Source organism: Aquarana catesbeiana, linkage group LG06, assembly GCF_042186555.1.
Source record: "Aquarana catesbeiana isolate 2022-GZ linkage group LG06, ASM4218655v1, whole genome shotgun sequence".
Lineage (NCBI taxonomy): Eukaryota > Metazoa > Chordata > Amphibia > Anura > Ranidae > Aquarana > Aquarana catesbeiana.
The window spans coordinates 334504464-334527912 of NC_133329.1; the positions used below are offsets into that span (position 1 = coordinate 334504464).

The following is a 23449-nucleotide window of genomic DNA, read 5'->3' on the forward strand; positions in this document are numbered from 1 at the left end:
GTGGTAAAATACAGGGTTTTGCTTGCATGTGATGGGTGAGTAGAGTGAGCACAACTTCAGCTTATTCACTAAGCTAAGTGAATAGTCTCTATCTCTTTAGTAATTCAACCTTATGCCCCTGGTAGCAACAATGCTAATTAGTAAACCAACCCTTTTTTAAATAAGATAGTATTCTACTTTTGACTTTAGGTTCTATTTTTCTCTTTGTTCAGTCTATGTTGGTGTTTCATATTTATGTTTAAGTATTTAAGTATGAACATTTTTCAGAGAAAATGTTGAATAAATAACTGCTGGTAGCCCTACTTTGTCTTACAGTATAAAACATAATACCCCTTTCTTTTTAGTTCTTTATCCATGTTGTGGGCCCATTTGTTCTAATATCTGTCCTGAGCGCACTTTCATAAAGCATCACGCTAATGATTTGGAAATTGTTGCTTGTATGGGTTTCTACAGAACAGTCTGCTTTTAATGTAGATGAATTGACCCCTATATGAGACCAACAATAATATGCCTGCATCTGGGGGTGTTATAAGTGTGACCAGTTATTTTTCAAATTCTATGTATTTCAGGAAAATGACCGTCCAGACCTCAGTAACTTCATGGAGAGTGGGGAGTGGTTGATGAAGGATTATCGCTGCTGGAAGCACTGGGTTTTTTATACTTGCTGCCCAGATGTTCCATACCTGGACATAACCTATCACTTTGTTCTGCAGAGGCTGTCTCTTTACTTTATTGTCAATGTCATCATTCCTTGTCTGCTCTTCTCATTTCTGACTGGTTTGGTGTTCTACCTTCCCACTGATTCAGGTATGTAGGACTATTATGAAAATTGTTTTGTCATATGAGTTTCAGATTCCAGTTACGTGAGCCTCCTAAACATTTTTTCACTGTCACTCATAAGGCTGCAGATTTTAGAAGGCAGGTGGACATGCAGGCTCAGACACCTGCAGAGCAATCTATAAACATGCACTCAGCCAAGAGGGCCTGTTTATGCTGATTGCGAGATGAGAGAGAAAAAAATCTCAAAATCAACTGCTGACAGTGTCTGCAGCCTGCATACACTCCTAGACATAAGATTATCAACTCTTCATGCTAAATAATGTAAGCATCATCTGAGGTCTATGAGACCTTTAAGTTGACCTTCACCCCCCCCCCACCTACTTTCTCTTATTCCCCTCCTAGCCCCCTCTCCTCACATAATTGTAATTTGCACTACCTAGTCTCATGCCTAGGTATGAATTACATATTTGTTGTCTGCAGCCTTCTGGGATACCCACATTACGCATCCCAGGAGGCCATGGGGTACTCTACTGCGCAGGTGCCATGTCATCAGGGGGGCTTGAATGCTTTTTGCATCCTCCCCCCTGATGATGTGGCACATGTGTGTCATCATGGGGCCAACTGCAAGAATCTGGAAAAGACAGACAGCCCCTGATGATTTCAAAAGAAGATGGCAGCATGGGATCGGGTGTGTAATGGCATAGCACTGGATCTCTTCAGGACACTGCTGGTTGCTGGGTGTGTGAGTATGTTTTTGAATAAGATTTATAGGGCCACTGCCATAAATTGGGGAGGCAGGCAGCGCTGTCAATGTAGGAATGCACACTTTATGTTGCTCAATATACAGCATCAATCTTTGTTTATTGCTTAGTAGGGTATGAGCCGAACACCCCCGGTTCGGTTCGCAGCAGAACATGCAAACAGGCAAAAAATTTTTTGAACACGCGAACACTGTTAAAGTCTATGGAACACGAATGTGAACAATCAAAAGTGCTAAAAGGCTTATATGCAAGTTATTGCCATAAAAAGTGTTTGGGGACCCGGGTCCTGCCCCAGGGGACATGTATCAATGAAAAAAAAAAAGTTTTAAAAATAGCGTTTTTTTCAGGAGAAGTGATTTTAATAATGCTTAAAGTGAAACAATAAAAATGAAATATTCCTTTAAATATCGTGCCTGGGGGTGTCTATGGTATGCCTGTAAAGTGGCGCAGTTTTCCTGTGTTTAGAACAATACCACAACAAAATGATATTTCTAAAGGAAAAAAGTCATTTAAAACTGCTCGCAGCTGTAATGTATTGTTGGGTCCCAACAATATAAATGAAAATCACTGAAAAAAATGGCATGGGTCCCCTCCCCCCCCAGGCCTTAGGTGTTGGTGGTACCAGAACACTGTAAGCCCTCACAGTTACTCTTGGTGAGCACAGGAATGGTCCCTGCTGTGAAATACCCCTGTTAAACAGGGGCAGAAACATTGGGCCTTTGGTGGTGGTGGTGGTGGTGGTAGTACCAGAACACTGTAGGCCCTCACAGTTAATCTTGTTGGGCGCAGGAACAGGCCCTGCTGTGAAATATTATATCAAGATTTTTAATTACACGCCCCTGTTAATCAGGGGCAGAAAAATTGGAACTTGGGTGGTGGTGGTGGTGCAACAACACTGTAACCCCTCACAGATACTCTTTTTGGGCGCAGGAATGGGCCCTGCGTTGAAATATTATATCAATAATTGTAATTACATGCCCCTAACAGGGGAAGAAAAATTGGGCCTTGGGTGGTGGTGGTGGTGCCACAACACTGTAACCCCTCACAAATACTTTTGTTGGGCACAGGAACAGGCCCTGCATTGAAATATATCAAAAATGTAAATTACATGCCCCTGTTAAATAGGGGCAGAAAATTGGGCCTTGGTTGGTGGTGGTGGTGGTGCCCTAAACCAAAAATATTGTTGGAAGCTAGCATCATCAAGATTGAGGAGGAATAGGATAGACAGCATAGGCAGTCTTCAAGGGATCCCACATCCATAAAAAATTCAATCATTTACATCAGCATCAGGTGCTTGATAGCTGCTGATCCAAGACTGATTCATTTTTATGAATGTGAGCCTATCACCGGAGTCTGTGGACAGGCGCACTCTATGATCCGTTACTCCAGCAGCACTGAATGTGCATTTAGAAAGAACGCTGGATGCAGAACAGGCCAGTAGCTCAACTGCATATTGAGCAAGTTCTGGCCAGTGGTCCATCCTCAAGACCCAGTAACCCAATGGATGCTCTGTTGGAAAGGTCTCCAAGTCTGCTCTTGCCCCTAGATATTCCTGCACCATGTAATGCAGATGCTGGTGATGGTTGCTTGAACCGATCAGACCTTGGCGCTGAGGACTGAAAAATTGTTTAAAGGCATCGGTCAGCCGGCCACCTTCTCCACCGCCCTTCCTCTGACTGAACGAAGCCTCAGCAACACGTTTTTCAGCACCAGGAAATTGTAACCTCCCAGGGTCTGGAAATGCATTACACAAACCTTTCTTCAAGGCCTCCTGAAGATGTTTCATTCTCTGCTCCCTCTGCGAAGGCAGGATGAGTTATGCAACCTTATCCTTGTAACATGGATCAAGAAGGGTTGCCAGCCAGTAATGATCCCTCTCCTTGATACCACGATTCCTAGGGTCCTTTCACAGGCTTTGCAGAATCAGGGAGGCCATGCAGCGTAATTTTGCAGAGGCATTCAATTCTGAGTCCTCTGGGTCACTAAGGATCACATGATCCGTAACAACCTCCTCCCAGACACCTACAACTCTTTGGGTTTCTGGGGCCTGAAAACCATCCCTTGAAGACTGCTGCTGAGTGTTATCCTCCACGTCCATGCTGACACAATCCTCCTCTTCCTCCTCCTCTTCTTCCTGTGTGTTTGGCATGCCTGCAGGAATGCTATCTGGATAAAGGCGGGCCTTGAGAGGTAAGGAAGTCCTCCTCTTCCTCCCGCTGTTCTGCCTCAAGTGCCCTGTCCATTATTCCATGAAGCGTGTGCTCCAACAGGAAGACTAGAGGGACAGTGTCACTGATGCATGATGCATTGTAGCTGATCACCATCCTTGTGGCCTCCTCAAATGGGGACAGGACAGTGCATGCATCCTTGCTCAGTAGCCACTAGCGTGGTGAAAAGAAGCCAAACTCCCCTGACCCTGTCTTGGTGCCATACTCGCACAGGTACCCATTGATGGCCCTCTGCTGCATGTACAGCTGCTGCAGCATTGCCAACATTGAGTTCCACCTGGTGGGCATGTCACAAATGAGGTGGTTGGTGGGCAGGATGCATTCCCTTTGAATGTCAGCCAGCTGAATACTGGCATTGACTGGCGGAAATGACCACAGACTTTTCTGGCCTGCCTCAGGAGATCCTGTATGCCTGAGTACCTGCTCAAGAACCGCTGCACCACCAAATTCAAGACGTATGTCAAACATGGAATATGGGTCAAGTGTTCCTGTCTGAGGGCGGAGAGAAGGTTGGTGCCATTGTCGCATACAACCATTCCTGGTTGGAGATGGCATGGCGTCAACCACCTCTGAGCCTGCCCCTGCAGAGCTGACAGAATCTCTGCCCCAGTTTGGCTCCTGTCCCCTAAGCAGACCAACTCAAGCATCGCATGGCATCTTTTTGCTTGACTGCTTGCGTAGCCCCTTGAATGCTTACAGAGCACCGCTGGTTCAGAGGACAAATCTGCAGAAGAGGCCATAGAGGAAGGAGAAGAGGAGGGGGTGGAGGAGAGAGCTGTGGCAGAATCACCACTAGCATTTTGGAGGCGTGGTGGCGGAACAAGCTCCAACAATACTGAACCCTGTCCTGTATCCTTCCCAGCTGCCAGCAGAGTTACCCAGTGCGCCGTGAAGGAAAGGTAACGTCCCTGCCCATGGCTGCTGGACCATGAGTCAGCGGTAATATGCACCTTACTGCTGACTGCCCAGTCCAACGAGGCCAAAACATTGCCTTCCTCATGCCAGTAGAGAGCTGGAATTGCCTTCCGTGAAAAGAAATGGCGTTTTGGAACCTGCCACTGAGGTACAGCACATTCCACAAATTTCTAAAAGGGGGCAGAGTCTACCAGCTGAAAAGGCAGCAGTTGCAGTGCTAGCAATTTGGCCAAGCTAGCATTCAGATGCCGAGCATGTGGATGGCTGGGACTGAATTTCTTTTTACGGTTCAGCAACTGGGGTAGGGAAATTTGCCTGCTAAAATCAGATGGTGGTGTACTGCTAGCAGATTGGCTGCAAGTACTTGGGACACCTATTGCTATACCTTCATTCCTCTCAGGTGCATGTTTTTGAGAGGACTGGAGGTATAGTGGGGTTGGAGATCCAAGATGAGGAGCAAGGAGAATTCTGCCTTTTTCTTTGATGTGGGTCTTTCAAGTGCTGTTGCCAACGGACTGCATGGCAGGTCGTCATATGTCTGGTCAAGCATGTGGTGCGCAAGCGGCTGCTGTTCTGGCCATGCTTGATCCGCTTCAGACACAGGTTGCAAACAGCAACAGTGTGATCTGCTGCAAACCTGTCGAAAAAGGCCCACACCAAGGAACTTTTAAAAGTCAGCGGGGAGACAGCAGCGCCCTGCACCTGCGGAGCTCTGTGGTGTGATGCTGCCCTTAAGCTGCCCCCTAGAGGACATCCTGCCACATTGGAGTTGTGCCTCCTCCTCCTCTCTTCTCTCGGGCACCCAAGTAGAGTCAGTGACCTCCCCTCCCTCCTCGTCACTGGAGCAATCTTGGCAGTATTCTGCAGCTGGGGGAACATGACTGCCAGTTTCTTGTCCTTCTTGGGCACCCCTCTCTCTAAGCTCAGGTTACTCCCTTCCTCAACCTGGGAACCAACATCGGAGCCTTCAAATCGCTGCCCATCCTCCAGCAGCATGTACCCGACACTGTAGTCAAATAGTTCAGGGGGCTCCCCTGTGCATGATGGTGGAGCTACAGAAGGAGTGACTGTGGACAAGGAGATGGTGGAATAGGCCACTTTGGCAGCTGCATTGGAAAGCAAACTACTCTGAGCCTGGTTGACAGAGGATGAGGAGGATGAGGACGGCTTTGTTATCCACTCCACCAACTCTTCTGCATGTTCTGGCTCAATAACTTGGCCAGCAGCCGTGTTATTGAGGACAAAAAAAGGACAAGCGTGCCCCACGGCCACCTGCAGAGGATGCACCATGTCCACGACCAGCACTGTTAATTGTAGACACAGAGGCTGCTTGTCCTCTTTTAGTGGCCTATGAGCGTCTGCCTCTCCTTGGTGGCCTTCCGGACATGATGTATATTTTGTTTTGCAACACCACACTACACTGTATTGTGTACTGTGTACACCACCAGAAGTGTAGTAGAAACTGTACACACTGTATTAGATACTGTGTAAACTGCCTGCACTGTATTAGCAACTGTACTACGGCTGCACTGTATTTTATACTGTGCACACCACCAGAAGTGTAGTAGAAACTGTACACACTGTATTACATACTGTGTACACCTCCTGCACTGTATTAAAAACTGTACTACGGCTACACTGTATTGTGTACTGTGTACACCACCAGAAGTGTAGTAGAAACTGTACGCACTGTATTAGATACTGTGTACACCACCTGAAAAGTAGTAGAAACTGTACTATGGCTGCACTGTATTGTGTACTGTGTACACCACCAGAAGTGTAGTAGAAACTTTAAAGTGGATGTAAACCCCAAATTTTTTTTTTTATATATATATCATACTGTAAAGTATATGATTTCCTATCATTTGAGCCCAGTCTTGCCACACAGAGTTAATCCATCTCTGAGCAATCCTCTTTTATTGTTCAGTGAGATAAATCTTGACAAACTGAGAAAAACTTTGTCAAATACTCCCCCTTGCTGTGAGTGACAGGTGATTTACATATCTCATGCACTAGCCTAAGACATGCATTATTTTTTAATTCCCTCCCATTCCTTTCTTCAGCAGCTCTGCAAGGATTGGCTGTTCCACACCTCAGCATGATTTGGCATGCTGAAGTCATGTGGGTTCTTTCCTGTCTTTTCACTGGATGTTAGAGATCATAGCAGAAGGTCAGTGTTAGAAATACACAGGAGAAAATGCATATTGACAAGGGGAGTGTAGAGGTGGGCGGGGAGTCTACTGACATCACGACTCCACCCACTGAGCTCCAGACAACAGATCCGCCCACAGAATTTGCAGTTTTTCGGGTCTAATAAAAGACAGAGGGGAGACATTTGACAGGTAAAGATACATGCAGGAGGCATGTATATCCTTATAGATAACCCCTATGGCAGTAGTTTAGAAAGGATGACATTGGGTTTACATCCACTTTAACACTGCATTAGATACTGTGTACACCGCCTGCACTGTATTAGCAACTGTACTATGGATGCATTGTAGTTTATACTGTATACACCACGAGAAGTGTAGTAGAAACTGTACACACTGTATTAGATACTGTGTACACCGCCTGCACTGTATTAACAACTGTACTATGGCTGCACTGTATTGTGTACTGTGTACACCGCCAGAGGTGTAGTAGAAACTGTACACACTGTATTAGATACTGTGTACACCACCAGAAAAGTAGTAGAAACTGTACTACGGCTGCACTGTATTGTGTACTGTGTACACCATCAAAAGTGTAGTAGAAACAGTACACCATGGAATGTACTGTAGATATAGGCTACACTGGATGCAGAGTATATATATATATATATATATATATATATATATATATATATATATATATATATATATATATATATATTTATATATATATATATATATATATATATATATATATATATATATATATATATATATATATATATATATTTATACACGAGACTGTGTGTCAACACTGTGACAACACTGAAGAAATTACACTTTGCTACAATGTACAGTAGTGAGTGTACAGCTTGTTTAACAGTGTAAATTTGCTGTCCACTCAAAATAACTCAACACACAGCCATTAATGTCTAAACCTCTGGCAACAAAAATGAGTACACCCCTACCTGAAAATGTCCAAATTGGGCCCAATTAGCCATTTTCCCTACCCGGTATCATGTGACTCGATAGTGTTAGAAGGTCTCAGGTGTGAATGGGAAGCAGGTGTGTTAAATTTGGTGTTATCGCTCTCACTCTCTCATACTGGTCACTGAAAGTTCAACATGGCACCTCATGGCAAAGAACTCTCTGAGGAGCTGAAAAAAAGAATTGTTGCTCTACATTAGCCCAGGCTATAAGAAGATTGCCAAGACCCTGAAACTGAGCTGCAGCACGGTGGCCAAGACCATACAGCGGTTTAACAGGATAGATTCCACTCAGAACAGGCCTCGCCACGGTCAACCAAAAATGATGAGTGCACGTGCTCAGCGTCATATCCAGAGGTTGCCTTTGGGAAATAGACGTATGAGTGTGGCCAGCATTGCTGCAGCCTTAATTGGTGTTTTCTTTCCCTCCTACTGGTGTCACAGGTAGGGAGAGAGAATAAATCTCCAGTATAGGGTCACAGGCAGAAATCAAAACATGACACAAATTTTGACTTTGCCCCACTCTATCCAAAATGAAGAAAAAAAATGTCCGAAATGGAGGCTCTTCACCAGTGGCGGCTGGTGGTATATCCCACTCACCGGTAGGTTGTTTACCAGCCCCGCACTTACCTCATCTATGGCGTGGGCTGCGCTTCCCTCCGGGCGACAGGCGGTGGCTTCCACTGTGTCTCCTTGGCATCACGACGGCTGTACATCTCCTCCCTCCTAGGCCATTAGGATCGCTTCTGTTTTCGGCCAATGGGGAAACGGGTTTCAAGACCCGCTTCCTGATTGGCTGGGAGGAGAATCAGTGTAACAATAGCGAATATTAATTTTCTATTGTCACACAACTGGTTGGGCTCACCCCTTTTTTGAAGCCTATTAGAGCCTCTAATCACGTGCTTCAAAAAAAAACCAACAACCCATTGATGCTACTTTGAAACCGCACTACTTCACTTGAAGTAGCATGATTAGAAAGTAGCAAGGTCTGCGCGATTTCAGGTGCTGCTTGATAGACCTCTGTGTGGCTTCATTTACAGATGTCTATTGAAGCCGCACCTGAAATCGGCAAAAGTAGTGCAGGAACTACTTTTGCAAATCGGTGCGGCACTACAAAATCTGTGTCGCATCAATTAGAACAGTGTCATTGCCTCCAATAGGTTGCAACCTGTCATGCGATTTGATCTCTCAAATCGCATGACAAACCGCTCCAATGTGATCCTAGGCTATAATCCATGAGTCCGGCTCCCCGCATATAGATTAGGGGGCTGGACGCATTGATAGGGGGGCGGCGCCCCTGTGCCCAGGATTACGGGCCGTCAGTGCTCTTCACACCCCCAGCAGTGGGCTGTGTTGGGCAGCGTTGTGAACAAGCCCTTGTGCTTTAAAGACGGAATCATACTGGAGACCTTGGGCAAACTTTAACTTTTTCCCTTATCTTCTCTTACCTATTTTTTAATAGCCCTATATAAATTTTCGCATAACACATTTCACAATGTAAACTGTGATCATCAATCTCTTTTTATGATCTGCAGGTGAGAAAATGACCCTAAGTATCTCCGTCCTGCTGTCCCTGACTGTGTTTCTTCTGGTCATTGTTGAACTGATCCCATCAACCTCGAGCGCTGTTCCCCTGATTGGAAAATATATGTTATTCACTATGGTGCTGGTCATAACATCAATTATTATTACTGTCATTGTGATCAACACTCATCACCGCTCTCCGAGTACTCACATCATGCCTCCCTGGGTCAGGAAGGTAAGCTGGACCTTAACAATTTGCATAACAATGTATTAGACAGTTGGGTGTTCTTTTTCAAGCAGACCACACACTATGCAATCTGCTTGTACGATCTTGTAGTGCAAGCAGGGTGGTCTTTAAGTCAGGGCAAAAGGGGCAGCTGCCCTGGGCCCTGTCATTGTTGTGGGGCCCAAAGCAGCTGCATCATACTTGCCAACTATCCCAGTTTAAATTCCCTCGTCCCTTGAAGTTTTAGTCCTGTGCTGTGTCCTGATATCTCAGTGTATTGTCCTGATATCTCACTGCATTGATATGTAAATGAAGGCGGCATTCATATGTATATCATGCCCCCCTGCAGTGAGGAGATGATGTGCTGTAACCTCTAGCAACCAATCAGTGAGCAGTATTACTGTACAGTAATCTCTAGCAACCAATTAACAAGCAGAAATCATTTGCTGTAACCTCTAGCACCTAATCAGTGAGCCATAATGTGTGCTGTAACCGCTAGCAACCAGTCAGTAAGCAGTAATGATATGCTGTAACCACTGGCAACCAATAGCAATTGCTGCCTGATCTGATACAGTAAACTGATTTTAAGTCTAGCTACTATTTTGTGTATGTCTCAGAGCAGATGGAGAGTGAAATTGCGGGGGGGGGGGGGGGGCCAAGAAAATTTTTGCCCAGGGTCCAATCAGTATTAAAGTCGGTCCTGAGTGCAAGGGTTTTCTCGATTGGATATTGTCCCCATATTTCATAGTTTTAGTAACTCCAAATGAAATTGTACAGATATTGTGCAACTGGATTGTATAGTGTATGGCCAGCCTTAAAGCTCAGTTTCAGGCAAATACCAAAGAAAGAATTGAATGCAACTTTGAAATCACTGCACATGTTTGTTTAAATGCAAGCAGTGTAAGTACCTGAGCTTATGGCCCGCACACGCGATCAGAAAATCATACAAAAAACACCGCTTTCGAATTGATCGTGCGATAATCTGATGGTCAGTACACAGGTTTCGAGAGCCAATCACAACAGTTCATTCGATCATATCCGATGGGGCAAGCACGAAAATTTTTCTCATACGATACCAAATCGTATGATTTTCATTTAATCAGTACAAAGATTTAGCATGCAAAAAAACAAAAACAAAAAAAACAAGACAATCATTCATCCAATAATCTCATTGTGTGTACTAGGCATTAGGATCAGCCTCTTGCACAGCAGAGCTCAGACTGGGGTAGGGAAAAGCAGCACATGGAGCCAACAAATTGTCTTGCAGTGCGAAGAGCATGATGATAGCAGAAGAGAGCAGGGTGACAAAAATTAGCTCATCAGTCTGCTTCTCCTTTCTCAGTCCAATCAAAGGATAGAAGTGAAGTTGGAGAGGAGGCCTATATGTGTTACTAAACTACAGTAAAGAAAAATGTAGGTCCCCTCCCCTGCCATACAGGCCTGTGCTGTGTCAAAGAGCTGTATACAGTGAATTTCTAATGCCTACACCAGTCCAAAAATTGTTTAAACACATTTTAGAAAAACAAACACACGGTTGTGAGAACAAACATCATGTAATGACTGAATTTCAATCGATAAATTGTTCAATGGACATAAATCAATCAGTTTTTTGTTAATTTTTTGCTTCTGGGTCACATACAGTATGCAACAGTTCAATTTTCAACGGGCGAGAAACATATTACGCTTTCAATTTATGTTCCATGTCGCAGAAATTTTCAAACTGTTCCTTCGATTTTTTTTTTTAGCTCAAAAACGTCAAAACCAATTTGCAATTTGTGGCCATTAACTGGACAAAAAAATTAGCGAACTGTCCAGACGACAGATTTTCAAATGATTTTTATGGGCTAGTGTGGACATCTCCAAATGGCGGACCGCGGTCCATATCCGGCCCCAGCTACTGCTCTTTCCAGACGGCTGCGATTGGGCCATTTAGCTGCCGATTTTGTCCCCAGCCTCCGCCGCTGTCATTAGCAGAGCGGCCGGCAGGAGGCGGGACAATTCTGGACTGGGGGCGGAACCAGCACTGCATGGAGAGAGGCAGCTGCCTGAATGAACTTTTCACGTTAACCAGGAGGTGATTGGCTGCTAGGAGGTGATCCTAGCAGCCCATCACCAGCTTGCTAATATGAAAGGTTACCCAGCAGCTCCCATGCCCCATCCAGAGATGCTGTACCTCCGCCTTCAGTTTAGGATTGTCCCGCCTCCTGCTCTCCGCTCTGTGAAAGGTAGGAGAGTGAAGGGAGAAAAGGACATGGCTGTGAACTTGTGAAGAATTGGGAGCGGGGTCATGTACTGTGAGTGGGGGGTCATGTAAAGGGGAGCAATACTGTGGGGGGATGTGAAAGGGACAGTGCTGTGTGTGTGTGGTGGGGGGGATGGGTGATGTAAAGGGGGCAGTGCTGTGTGTGTGGGGGGGAGTGATATAAAGGGGGCAATGCTATGGTGGTGAAATGTGAAAGGGGCAGTGCTTAGGGGGTGATATATGAAGGGGACAGTGTTGTGGGGGGATATTTGAAGGGGACAGTGCTGCCGGGGTGATGCAGTTGTGCTCAAAATTTACATACCCTGGCAGAATTTATAATTTCTTGGCCATTTTTCAGAGAATATGAATAATAACACAAAAACTTTTCTTTCACTCATGGTTAGTGTTTGGCTGAAGCATTTATTATCAATCAACTGTGCTTACTCTTTTTAAATCCTAATGGCAACAGAAACTAGCCAAATGACCCTGATCAAAAGTTTACATACCCTGGTGATTTTGGCCTGATAACATGCACACAAAGGGGTTTGAATGGCTATTAAAAGGCAATCATCCTCACCTGTGATCTGTTTGCTTGTACCGGTAATTAGTGTGTAATTGGTGTGTGTGTATAAAAGGTCAATGAGTTTCTGGTCTCCTGACAGACCCTTGAATCTTTCATCCAGTTCTGCAGACATTTCTGGATTCTGAGTCATGGGGAAAGCAAAAGAATTGTCAAAGGATCTGCGGGAAAAGGTAGTTGAACTGTATAAAACAGGAACGGAATATAAAAAGATATCCAAGGAATTGAGAATGGCAATCAGCAGTGTTCAAACTCTAATCAAGAAGTGGAAAATGAGGGGTTCTGTTGAAACCAAACCACGGTCAGGTAGACCAACTAAAATTTCAGCCACAACAGCCAGGAAAATTGTTCGGGATGCAAAGAAAAACCCACAAATAACTTCAGGTGAAATACTTGACTCTCTGAAAACATGTGGTGTGGCTGTTTCAAGATGCACAATAAGGAGGCACTTGAAGAAAGATGGGCTGCATGATCGGGTCGCCAGAAGAAAGCCATTACTACACAAATGACACAAAGTATCCCGCTTATAACATGCCAAACAGCACAGAGACAAGCCTCAAACCTTCTGGCACAAAGTCATTTGAAGTGATGAGACCAAAATTTAGCTTTCTGGCCACAACCATAAACGCTACATTTGGAGAGGAGTCAACAAGGCCTATGATGAAAGGTACACAATTCCTTCTGTGAAACACGGAGGTGGATCGCTGATGTTTTGGAGATGTGTGAGCTACAAAGGCACAGGAAATTTTATCAAAATTGATGGCAAGATGAATGCAGTATGTTATCAAAAAATACTGGAGGAACATTTGCATTCAAATGAGCCAGGAAGCTGCACATGGGACGTACTTGGACATTCCAACATGACAATGATCCAAAACACAAGGCCAAGTCGACCTGTCATTGGCTGCAGCAGAATAAAGTGAAGGTTCTGGAGTGGCCATCTTAGTCTCCTGACCTCAATATCATTGAGCCACTCTGGGGAGATCTCAAACGTGCAGTTCATGCCAAACAGCCCAATAATTTACAGGAATTGGAGGCTTTTTGCCAAGAGGAATGGGCAGCTTTACCATATGAGAAGATAAAGAGTCCCATCCACAAATACCACAAAAGACTTCAAGCTGTCATTGATGTTAAAGGGGGCAATACATGGTATTAGGAACTGGGGTATGTAAACTTTTGATCAGGGTCATTTGGGTAGTTTCTCTGTGATTATGATTTAAAAAGAGTAAACACAGTTGATTGATAATAAATGGCTTCAGCCAAACACTAACCATGAGTGAAAGAAATGTTTTTGTGTTATCATTCATATTCTCTGAAAAATGGCCAAGAAATGATAGGGTATGTAAACTTATGAGCACAACTGTATGTGAAGTGGGACAGTGTTCTGGAGGGGATGTGAAGGTGACAGTGTTGTGGGGGGATGTGAAGGGGACAGTGTTTTAGGGGTGATATATGAAGGGAGACAGCGTTGTGGGGGGTAATATTAAGGGGACAGTGCTGTGGGGGGATGTGAAAGGGGCAGTGCTTTGGGGGTGATATGTGAGGGGGACAGTGCTGTGTGTGGGCTGGGATGTGCAAAGGGGGCAGTGCTTTGGGGGTGATATATGAAGGAGACAGTGCTGTGTGTGTGTGTGTGGGGGGGGGGGGGGTGATGTAAATGGGGACAGTGCTGTGGGGGAGGGATGTGAAAGGGGCAGTGCTTTGGGGGTGATATGTGAAGGGGCAGTGCTTCGGAGGTCATATGTGAAGGGGGCAGTGCTGCCAGGCTGATATGTGAAGGGGGACAGTTTTGTGGGGGGATATATGAAGAGGGACAGTGCTGTGCGTGGTGAAGTGAAAGGGGCAGTGCTGTGGGGGAAATGAGAAAAGGGCGGTGTATTGGGGATGATATGTGAAGGGGGCAGTGCTGTGTGTGAAGGGGTGATGATGTAAAGGGGACAGTGCTGTGCGGGGGGAAGTGAAAGGGGCAGTGCTGTGGGGATGATATGTGAAGGGGGACAGTGCTGTGGGGATGATATGTGAAGGGGGACAGTGCTGTGGGGATGATATGTGAAGGGGGACAGTGCTGTGGGGATGGTATGTGAAGGGGGACAGTGCTGTGGGGATGGTATGTGAAGGGGGACAGTGCTGTGGGGATGGTATGTGAAGGGGGACAGTGCTGTGGGGATGGTATGTGAAGGGGGACAGTGCTGTGGGGATGATATGTGAAGGGGGACAGTGCTGTGGGGATGATATGTGAAGGGAGACAGTGCTGTGGTGGGGAAGATGTGAAGGGGGGCAAGCAGCTGCACACAAAAAGAGGTGCTGCACAGAAAACGTGGAGGGTTACCATTTACTCTTAAACGCACTGAAATACAAGGTACAGTTTCCCGCATATGGAAATAGCATGGTACAAACGCACCATGCAGTTTTTAATGCGGCTGCATTTTTTAAAAGGTGCCAGGACTTTTTCCCAGCAGAAAACGCAGGCACAGCAGCCCATTCAAATGAATGGGCTGTCGTGCCTTCACACCTGGGCAGTGAAGTAAAGAATCATCACACAAAAATGCGATTCAAACCTCTGCTGGAAGAAAATTTTACTAATCAGACCCCCTTGTCTAGTGTATGGGCACCATAAGTGTTACATGCAATTAGGGACATATGAGCAGCCCTGGACACAAACCATCTGAAACGAAGGGTTGCTCATCTGTTAAAAGTTCCCATGTTGCGGTGTTGCTTATCAGTGATCTGATAACTCAATAGTAAAGAATTGCAAACTGTGATCTTTAATGGTGTGAATTAAAACCAAATGTAGACTTCAAAATAGCACGTTCAAACTGCTTAAACAGATCTAAAGAGGCCTATGCGCTCAGGTATAAAGGGGAACAGATCTGGCTTAAACACAGTCAGTTTGTTTCCCTCAAATCCAGAAATCACAGACCCAGGCAATGATCATGTGAGGCAATAGGCCACAAATGCAAATGATCACTTCAACAATTAACGTGAGAGTTCCCCCTTAGATGTAGTCAGTGGAATCACTAAATTACTGATACTGATACTGATACTGAGTAACAGAAAGGGTCCTCACAATGGAGATATCCAGGATCTTCAGCTAGCCTGGTGTTGGTGCACTTGGTGTCCTGTTGAGCAGGATAAACAAAGTGTACTTGAAAGTATCCTGGTAAGTGGAATGTAGGATGCTAGCAGTATCCTGGTAATACAGATGAAATGTAGTGACAGTTCAGCAGGGTATAAGTGTTCCAGCAAATGTGGGCACTGGTAAGGCAATGTTGCCTTAATACAGTGTCTTTGGGATTAAATGAGCTTGTATCCGGTGGTACTACAAATACCAGAGATGTGAACAAAGATAATGGTGTCTGTATACAGTGTCTGGTAGTACTACAAATACCAGAGATGTGAACAAAGACAATGGTGTCTGTATACAGTGTCTATGTAATTAAATGGGCAGGTGCCCGCTCACAAAATACTGCAACAGATGAAGCTGGTGGTGATGAAAGTGACTTTCCAGGCTCTCCCTCTGGTTCCTGGCTCAGGGGATAGCGTCCAACCTCCGCTACGACCTACCCAGATCAGCTACTGTGTGATTTAGATAGAGCAGAAACGGCCTCCAGGCTGCCGCTGCACAGAAAAGCAGTGCTGTCTGCAGGTGCTCCAAAGATGCATGTGTGGTGACTCTTCTTGTGCAGGCTACAACACAACCTCAGCACTCTCCAACACAAAGCTCCTGCTTGCAGATCCAGGCCGGCATCCCAAGAGAGCGATCTAGGCCTAGACCTAGACCAGCCTTTTTATATCCTCTCCTCAGTAGTCTGGAAGTTGTAGTTCTAAAACAGTGCAATCTCTATGTGAAACTTGAGTCCTGGAACTATATTTCCCTGTATGCTTTGCTTCCTGGTGTTAATCACTCTGCTGGCAGGATGTGATGACACAGTCTTTGCTGCCACTAGAGGGAAACAGTGTATCTGCAGCAATGTTGCAAAGTGTCTTCTGATACTGCAGGTAAGATAGCTGGCTCCTGGCTACATCATGTATGTATACAGATAAAAAAACATGTTTGTAAATTGTCTTATCTACTACAAAATGTGCAATTATTATTCAAGAAGTTTACATACAAACATGAAGTTGGCTTTAGCTAAAGAGGTAAATACAGAAGTTGCTATGTCTATGATTAATTGTTGAATATTGGATTAGATTTTCATTTTGCTTCGTTTTTTTTTTTTTTTTTAAAAGATGGTTTCATAAATTGCTTATTCTGGTATCAGAAAATGTAGAAGTTTCAATCAGACCCATTTGGTGCTGGGATGACTTCAGCAGATTGGCTTATTGCATTTAAAGCTAAACTCAGCGCACAGATACTTCCACTTAACCCCTTTCCGCCGAGCGTACACAGATGTGCGTACTCGGCTTTCCGGGGTTATACCGGGATGATGCCCGCAGCTGTACCGCTGTTTAGAGCCGGCGATTGGCTATCCGAATATAACAACCGATGCGGCTAAAAGCCGCTCGGCTGTAATACCGGAGGAGCGGGAAGGGACGTCCCCCCCTCTCGTCGCCTCCCGCCGCTCTCACCGGGCCTCCCGTGCCATCGGGAGGCCCGGTGACCAATCGGCTGCCTCCGGCCGCTGGGGGCGGGCTGAAACGAAGCTGTGGGTGGCTTTGTTCCAGCCTTCTAATTATAAATGCGGAAGCGACGTCATGACGTCACTTCCCGTTTACTCGGCTGCCAATGGCGCCAGTTTTAAAAAGATACACAGTATTCAGAATCGCCATTTTCGGCAATCTGAATACTGTGAAGTGAAGTCTTTTAGACCCCCGATCCCTCCATAAAGAGTACCTGTCTCCACCTATTACTGTCACAAGGGATGTTTACATATATAAGAAAAAAAAAATGTTTAAAGCACCCCCGTCCCCGCGAGCTCGCGCAGCAAAGAAAACACATACGGAAGTCGCGCCCGCATATGTAAACAGTGTTCAAATCACACATGTGAGGTATCGCTGCGATCGTCAGAGCGAGAGCAATAATTCTAGCACTAGGCCTCCTCTGTAACTCTAACCTGGTAACCGTAAAAAAAATTTAAAGCGTCGCCTATGGAAATTCTTAGGCACCGTAGTTTGTCGCCATTCCACGAGTGCGTGCAATTATAAAGCGTGACATGTTTGGTATCTATTTACTCGGCATAACATCATCTTTCACATTATACAAAAAAATTGGGGTAACTTTACTGTTTGGATTTTTTAAAATTCATGAAAGTGTCCCTTTTCCCAAAAATTTTTGTTTAAAACACCACTGCACAAATACCGTGTGATATAAAATATTGCAACAATCGCCATTTTATTCTCTAGATTCTCTGCTAAAAAAATATATATAATGTTTGGGGGTTCTAAGTAATTTTCTAGCATAAAATACGGATTTTATCTAGTAAACACCAAATTTCAAAAATAGGCTTAGTCATGAAAGGGTTAAATATATACCTTAATGGGCACAAAGGATATACATCCACTCTGTATGCATCAAAAGCTCTTGCAAACCCAGCTATTTCCATGTAAAAGTAGAAGTAACCTCATCATTGTACAATGTTTGTGTAGAGAGCAGAGCTGTGGGAGGGGCCCAGCAGGCCCACCCACTACAGGCTGCCTGCAGAAAACTACAGGAGGGGGCGGAGACAAGACCAGTCACTTTGCACAAGGGGAGACCAGCAATGATGGGTCTTTATTACAAGAAGTTCCCGCACAAAGGCAATAGTTCACACTGGATTACTGCACAGAACTTACTAGACAAAGCACGCCAAGATTTAACCACTTCCATACCAAGCCTATTCTGGCATTCCTCTCCTACATTTAAAAATCATCATTTTATTTCTAGAAAATTACACAGAACCCCCAAACATTACATATGTTTTTTTTAGCAGAGACCCTAGGGAATAAAATGATGGTTGTTGCAACTTTTTATGTTGCACTGTATTTGCGCAACAATTTTTCAAATGCTTTTTTTTGGGGGGGGGGACTGTTTCATGAATTAAAAAAAAAACTCTAAAGTTAGCCCGATTTTTTATTTTTTTTGTTTTTTTAATGTGAAAGATAATGTTATGCAGAGTAAATAGATACCTAACATGTCACGCTTTAAAATTGCGCATGCTCGTGGAATAGTGCCAAACTTCGGTACTTAAAAATCTCCATAGGCAACGCTTGAAAATGTTTTACTAGTTACCTGTTTAGATTTACAGAGGAGGTCTTGGGCTAGAATTATTGCTCTCACTCTAACATTCGTGGTGTGGTTTAAATGCCATTTACATATGCGGGCATACCGTACATATGCGTTCGTTTCTGCGTGCAAAATTTTGAACACTTTCCCTTTACATTTTTTTTTGATCACTTTTATTCTTATTACAAGGAATGTAAACATCCCTTGTAATAGAAATAGGGCATGACAGGTCCTCTTTACAGCGAGATCTGGAGTCTATAAGTCCCCACATCTCTCCTCTAGGCTGGAAAGCCTGAAATTTAAAAAACAAAACGATATTGCCTTCCCAGCCGAGGCAACGGCAGTGTTTACATCTGCCGGGCTGGACGTGATGTCATAATGTCGTGCCCGGCCTCCGAAGGTCATAGAGACTGCCAGGGACCATCTGGTCCATGGTATTCTCTATGGTAACCGCCAGCCGCCGCTGGCCGATTGCACGGGCGAGCTGGTAGAAGCACCCGAGAGCAGCAGTGAAGCCTTGCAGCTTCACAGCCAGTTCCCTACTGCGCATGCGTGAAGTGCACTGCTCTTTGTGAATAGCATAGCGGTGGGGGAAGGAGGATGGGGGCCCAATTTCCGGGGGCCTCGCCACGGCAAGGTCTCCCAGAAGTGAGTATAGGTACCTGTCAAAAACATTTACCCGCCCCCCCCCCCCCGAAAAGTACAAATATGTGGCAGCGGAGGGGGCAAGGAAGAAAACAAGCAGAGCTTCCCCTTTTCGGGGGGAGCTCCTCTTTAAGATAAAAAAAAAAAATTTCTGTGTGCAGCACAGCCCTCCTTATACTTACCTGAGCCCCACAGCCCTCCTAATACTTACCTGAGCCCCATCTCAATCCAGCAATCTTGCACGAGAGGCTTGGCTGTCCAGGAGTCTCCCTCCTAATTTGGCTGAGACACAGCACCAGGCGCCATTGGCTCCTGCTGCTGCCAATCAAAGCCAATGAGGAGAAAGAGGGGGCAGGGCTGAGATGTGGCTCTGTGTCTGAATGGACACATAAGCTGCTTGCAGTGGGGGCACTCGGCAGGGGGAAGGGGCCAGGAGCGCAGGCGAGGGACCCGAGAAGAGGAGGATCTGGGCTGCTCTGAGCAAAAACCACCGCACAGAGCAGGTAAGTATAGCATCTTTGTTATTTTTAAACAAAAAAAATCACTTTAAGAATAAGAACTTTTTTCTGAACAGGTCATGTGTCTGAAAACCCTACACACAATGCACATTGCAGACAGTAAGTTTTTCATATTTCCATGCTATGCTGAAGGAATCCAAATGAGTATAGTTTCTATGTGGGACCCGCACTGTATGAGACAAATTCTTCTGTCAGATAAACAAGGCCATAGACACCTAAAACTAAACACATTTATGTCCCTATTTTTTCAGATATTTATTGAAACAATCCCAAATATGATGTTCTTCTCTACCATGAAACGACCTTCCCAAGAAAAGCAGGGGCCAAAAGTTTTTGCAGAAGACATTGACATATCAGAGATTTCAGGAAAACAGGGTCCAGCTGCTGTGACCTACCAGTCACCAATCTTGAAAAACCCTGAAGTCAAGAGTGCTATAGAAGGAGTCAAGTATATAGCAGAAACCATGAAATCTGACCAGGAATCCAATAAGGTATTTATCACAGAATTTTTCATCCATGTTCAACCAAATTCAATAAAGATAAGGTCTATTGATCTCTAGCCAAATAACGTAATCTTAAGGTCTGAATGTTTAGGAGTAGCCTGTGTATTCTTGGGGTCTATGGACCACAAATCGCATCAAAGTCAGACCAAAGTAGAGCAGGGACTACTTTGAAGTCGCTGCGACTTGAAGTCGCACAGATATGAACGGTACTCATTGAAAATCATAGGGTATGACTTGTCATGTAACTTTGCAGTCCCATGTCGCAGGACAAGTGGAAATGGAGCCCTAGTAATTAAAGTATATCTAAGGTCAAAGCTTTTTTTTAAATATCTATCAGGATTTTTTGCCATCTGTGTCCCCCTCTTAGACATTTGCCACCTGAACTAGTGTCCCCACTCTAATATAATAAATAACTCAAGATATTGTATTTTCCCTAAATTTCATTTCTGGTGATAATGATCAATAGAACAAATAGTGAGGGTGAATTTCCCATATGAAAGCACAGACATCAACAGAGACATGATAGAGGTTCTGCTCCCTCACCAAAACTATAAACAAAAATCTTCATTACATTATATGGCAGATCTCTGCAGCACTTAGGATCTACCCACCACCAATTAATGTTTGATGTTTTGTTTTTTTTCTGTTTTTTTTAAAGGTGAAGGGGTAGGAAGGAGGTGGTGGGGGGTTCCTTACCCAGAGCTGGGCTTTAACCACTAAACCACCAATAATTTGGAGGCAAGAGGTCTGATTTTAGATGGGGTCATGTAAAATCAGCCCAAGTGTGATTCTCAGTGTGCTATTTACTTGAATTTCAATATAACCCATGTTCTCTCTGCAGGCATCAGAAGAATGGAAGTTTGTTGCAATGGTGCTCGATCATGTCCTCTTGGCAGGCTTTATGATAGTTTGTGTCATCGGAACAATCGCTGTGTTTGCCGGACGCCTTATTGAGCTAAATTCACAGGAATGAATATATCTTGGATTTCATGATGTTCAAAAGAAATGGCCAAGAAGAGGAATATTATGACTGTGATGCATCTTCATCATTCTGTATGAAGTATTACAGAATATATTCACATAAATAATATTGGTAACGTTCTTAAACAAGAATTCCAGTCTGGTGGAAAAGCAGAATATTTTTTGAACATTCAAATTATTGTTAGAATTCAAATTCTTTTTTTTTTTCCATGCAATGAGGGAGAATTTAATAGGTAGTCTGGGATCTGAGACACCCTGAAAGATGTTGTGCCTTGCCCACCCCACCATTGTACCATGGTTACTGACAGCATGGGAGAGGAGCATTTTTTCCTGGTTTAGACCACGACATCGCATTGTGAAAACATGGACCCCCGAAGGTCCTATTTTTTTGTCTAATTCTTCCATTGTGTTTGTATGTAAAAGATATGGGAACATCTAAATAATTAGTGCAAATAGTGCCTACAGGAATACCTACTATTCCTAAATTGTCACCAAAACATCATACTGTGAGAGCATCAGGTCATCTTCCCAACAGTATTGCCAACATACTGACTTTTGGGTTTATTTCACGAGGTCATGCAAAGTGAAATGACAATGTGCAACATGCATTAATATACATCGGATTTACTGTATGTTTACTGTACTAACATTGAATAGGAAACGAAAATGTATGTTCAGCCAAAACTGTTGTTCTTAGTTTGGATAGAATGAGGAATGATTAGAATTCCTGTCTTTTTACTGATATCTGAATCTCAGTTAGAGAGATTTCCCTTCACTTCCTGTTCTGCTGACAACATTTTGCCAGCTAGGGAGTGATGGGAACTCTCCAACAGCAACATGGACAGAAATAAAAATAATTTTCTGATATCTCTATAGCATCACTTACTCTAGCAACACTCTCTGTGACAGTGACTAGTGACACTCTGGCAGAGCTACTTAAAGTGAAAATCACCAGAGTGACATGGGTCACATTCTAGCATGCTGGAATTCACCCTAACGCCTATGTTGGTAGTTGAGGTGAGTCTGGTTTGAGGTCTAGATCTAGTATTGCAGGCAGCCTAGTCATACAGTATCTCACAAATATGAGTACACCCCTCACATTTTTGTAAATATTTTATTATATCTTTTCATGTGACAACACTGAAGAAACTACACTTTGCTACAATGTAAAGTAGTTATTGTACAGCTTGTATAACAATGTAAGTTTGCTGTCCTCTCAAAATAACTCCACACACAGCCATTAATGTCTAAACCGCTGGCAACAAAAGTGAGTACAAGCTGTACACTCACTACTTTACATTGTAGCAAAGTGTCATTTCTTCAGTGTTCTCACATGAAAAGATATAAAATATTTACAAAAATGTGAGGGGTCTACTCACTTTTGTGAGATACTGTAGGTTTAATTATATACTTCTCCTTAAGGGGGTGTATTCTCCAATCTTCCTGGTATGGAAGAAAACCAGGGATTGGAGGCCAGTCATCAACCTCAGGAGACCCAATGAAGACATCTTCAGATATCGATCAAGATAGATTCATTGCAAACAATCTCACATTCAGTTCTTCCTGAAGATCAGATACTGGCTTTGGACATAAAGGTGGTGTATCTTTACTTAATATTTTAGTTGTATCTCTGGTTTGCAGTTGGAGATATCCACCTTCAATTCATAAATCTGCCATTTGTCCCCCTGGACTGGATTTCAAAGTTTTCTGGCAATCATAATATTGTTGCAAGATATCAGAATCCACAACTAACTTAACAATGTACTCCTACTAGCACACAGCTCACCATTGGTCTGTGAATTGTAAAATTCTCAAAAAGTCACCTAGAGCTCACTCAGACTCTGGTTTACTTTCAATGCTATTATACTTATGATAAACTTGGCCCAATCAAACCCTTATAACAAGGGTTTCTGTAACATTGGTTTGGCAGATCCCTGAAACAACAGATCTTCATTACTCAGCCCATGAAGGCCAGCTTGGTGGATTTGCAAAGGTAACATTACAAATTGCCATTCTATTCAACCTGCAATGTGGATCACCCTTACTATGGATGCAAGCCTGACTGGTTGGGGGGCATACTACCAAGGAGTGATGACTTGGGGTCACTGGGACTTCTTAAACAATGTCAAATACACTGGAATTCAGGGCAGCAGGCTGTGCCCTTTAGACCTTCTCACAGGTGATTAAGGGTCAAGCCATATCCCTATA

General features: G+C 44.1%; 1 protein-coding gene across 1 annotated transcript in view; it reads left to right on the top strand.

Annotated features, from left to right (window-relative positions):
* The window catches only part of LOC141146974 (acetylcholine receptor subunit alpha-1-B), a 47829-nt gene extending 25354 nt beyond the window's left edge, over positions 1–22475 (top strand). Inside the window, exons 6-9 of the mRNA XM_073633860.1 lie at positions 570–807; positions 9356–9579; positions 20009–20248; positions 21102–22475. Coding sequence (XP_073489961.1) covers positions 570–807; positions 9356–9579; positions 20009–20248; positions 21102–21233 — 834 coding nt within the window. The 3' untranslated portion in view covers positions 21234–22475. The remainder of the gene's footprint in view (positions 1–569; positions 808–9355; positions 9580–20008; positions 20249–21101) is intronic.
* Positions 22476–23449: the final 974 nt, after the last annotated feature.